The 2,985-nt window shown below is 40.8% G+C and overlaps 1 protein-coding gene across 1 annotated transcript; it reads right to left on the bottom strand.

Moving 5' to 3' along the window:
- Nucleotides 1-468: 468 nt before the first annotated feature.
- LOC120151650 (L-type lectin-domain containing receptor kinase VII.1-like) lies at nt 469-2,631 on the bottom strand. The gene has a single exon (XM_039164030.1). It carries the CDS (start codon nt 2,596-2,598, stop codon nt 541-543), a length of 2,058 nt encoding a protein of 685 aa, XP_039019961.1. The 5' UTR covers nt 2,599-2,631; the 3' UTR covers nt 469-540.
- Nucleotides 2,632-2,985: the final 354 nt, after the last annotated feature.

Here is a 2,985-nt window from a genome sequence, read left to right as displayed (position 1 = left end):
TATAATGTAAAATTATTTTTATTCCGGGTCGGGTTGGGTCTGATATTTTTCATCCTAAACTCGAATCCGACCCAACCCGAATATCACCTTTACAAAATTTGACCCGAACCCAATTTTTTTAAAAAAAAACCTGATTCAATCGGAACCATCGGATTTGGATCTCATGCCCATCCCTAATTCCATTTGAGGTAGCAAGAGGGAAAAAAGAATGGATGCAGCACCATACCCATACCCATACCCACACCACCATAAGGAGCTCAGTAGGAATATATTTCGTTAGACTCGTAATTCGTTTATTTATATTGTTTTTTATGTGAATTATAATCATGTTTAAAGTATTTTAATATGTTGATAATTCGTATTAAAAAGACTGATGCATTTGTTTATTCATATCTCGCTTTCTGGGCATGATAGATTGTACTAACAGAAAAAACATTACAATGTGGGTTTAAAGTACTAAACTTTAGCATACATATGTACAGTGACATGTCAAATCAGTGCAAGCAACAGAGGCCTCTCACTTTAGAAATGATGCAGGGATCATCTACCATCCACTATCCCAGTGTTCCATGACAGAGATATGGAAGATGAATGGCGGATATCGTCGTATGTCGGGTGCGCCGTATACCCGAAGCTTTGAGAGTAATTAGTCCACATATCCCTGGAATTCACCTGTGACAGCAAATATGTTTCCATATCTTCTGTTTCCATTTCGAAAGGCTCATTGTTCCCTTCCAAGGCAATAACTACTTGCCTCATCGTTGGCCTGGAATCCGGATTCGGGTACGAGCACAACAACCCTAAATGCAGAACTTTCGTTACCACCTCGTTCAATCCTTCGTTTACATTTAGACGTGCATCGACTGCGACGCGTAGTTCCCCTTGCATCATCAACTGCCATACCCAATCTACCAAAGGGGGCTTCCCATCCTCTATAGGCCTTCTCCCACACATGACCTCGAGAATTAAGACCCCAAAACCAAACACATCGGTTTGTGTCGATGAACGTCCGGTCCTAACCACCTCGGGAGCCAAGTAACCCACGGTACCAACCACACGAGTTGTGGTGGCCACTTGACCGTGTCCGTGCATCCGAGCCAACCCGAAATCCCCTAACCTTGCATTCATATCCTTATCAAGCAACACGTTGCTGGCCTTGATATCCCTATGCAGGACCTTGGATTCCCATCCCTCGTGTAAATACAATAAAGCCGATGCAACATCTCTCAAGATTCTAATTCTTTCCTCACAACCCAACATCTTGGTTTCATCAGAGTCATAATAAACCCTCTTATCCAAACTTCCATTCTCCATGTAATAAATCAACATGAATGTCCCTTTTTCTTTCTTGCACCAACCTTTCAAACTAACTAGGCTCCGGTGTTTTAACCGGCCGAGACTCGAAATCTCGGCCAAGAACTCCCTCATCCCGTTGTTTACCTGCGAAATGCGTTTCACCGCAATCTCGGTTCCTCCTTGTAAAACACCCTTGTAAACTTTTCCATTCCCTCCGAATCCGATCACGTTTTCGTCCGAAAATCCGTTGGTCGCTGCATCGATTTCTTGATAACTCATCTTATGAGGCCAATACTCGAATTCCCAATCTTCCATTCCAGCTCTTTCCTTTGCTTTCCTCCTTTCCCTCCTAATCAAAAACATAGAAAACATAGAGATCGAAATGACGACGATCAAACTCGCGACCGTTACGCCTGCGATAAACGAACTACGCTTATGAATCGGAGTTTTCGGGATAGTAAACGACGGTAAACCGGTGGTGATCAATCGTTCACTCAATGCGAAATTCGAATTACTAAAACTCCATGACAAAATCCTATGACTCTCGACCAATCTCCCAGTTGATGAAGTGAATCCAACATACATCTCATCCTCAAAAACATCAGACAAATCCAAAGAAACATTCAACAATGGCCGCTTAGGCCTTTTAACCCCAACAAGTGCCATGGTAACATTAATAACAGAATCTGCATAATCAATCCAAACTTGATAATTCTTACCATCATTAAGCTTCAGTTCCTCAAAATCACTGTTTTCATTGTCTGGCCAATAACCAGCCGTGTGGGAGCTTGTCGACTGGAGGGAGTTAATGTCGATCCCGACATGGTTATCGTCGATGTCGTCAAACTCTTGGTTTGCAAAGACATCGAATTCGACACCAAAGACACGGTTGCTCGGGTCGCCGTTGTTTGTAAGATTGAAAAGACCCAGATGTTGAGATGAGGTGGTTCCATTAATGCCGGTACTGGGTGTGAAGAGGAAAACGATGCCGTGTCCCGGAAGTGTATCTTTGTTCCTCGAGGGTGCGATGGAGAAGATGAAGGAAGTGGAGAAAGGAAGAACATGAGAAGAATTCTGGGTCTTGGTTGGAATTTTCGATCTGTAAAGAGCTCGACCGACAGCTAAAGATGTTTCGTTCGTGAGTGTAAGAACTCTGGAATCGATTTGAGCAATACCGTAGAGTAAAAGATTAGTTGAATTGAAGCCATTGAAGACAAAATCGACAGCCAAAACAGACTGAGAAAACACGGTTATGATCAAGAGGAGAGAGAAAACAGGGTTTGCGTGGCGGTGTTCCTTCATTGCTGCAAAAGCCCAAAAAAAAAAGAGAGGAAAAACAGATCAAAGCCTGGTTTTCATAGGATTTTCGAAGATAAAAGAAGAATAAAAAACAATGGCAAAATTTGCAGGGTTCAGCTGCATGATAAAGAGCTTTGAAAGTTCATAGTCAAACGTATTGTTCAGCAGATAGTACAAAGGTAGTACCGTGGGTGCTTACATATGATGTGTTGATACATCAAAGAATTAATAAAATATGATATAGTAAAAAATAGTATTAAATTAATTTAATTTTAGGGTTTAAAGTATTCAAATAGGGTAACTCTTTTGATTAAAAGATAGTATTTTATTAAATTTCTTGAATATTAAAAATTATAAAATGATCTTTCGATTATAAAAGTGTTATTTTAT

The sequence above is a fragment of the Hibiscus syriacus genome, unplaced genomic scaffold (assembly GCF_006381635.1).
Source record: "Hibiscus syriacus cultivar Baekdansim isolate YM2019G1 unplaced genomic scaffold, ASM638163v2 tig00111064_pilon, whole genome shotgun sequence".
Taxonomy (NCBI): domain Eukaryota; kingdom Viridiplantae; phylum Streptophyta; class Magnoliopsida; order Malvales; family Malvaceae; genus Hibiscus; species Hibiscus syriacus.
This window is presented reverse-complemented; position numbering and strand designations above follow the sequence as displayed.

Excerpts from the sequence above, each read along its gene's own strand:
- LOC120151650 (XM_039164030.1), bottom strand. The coding sequence starts at position 2,598 with ATGAAGGAACACCGCCACGCAAACCCTGTTTTCTCTCTCCTCTTGATC.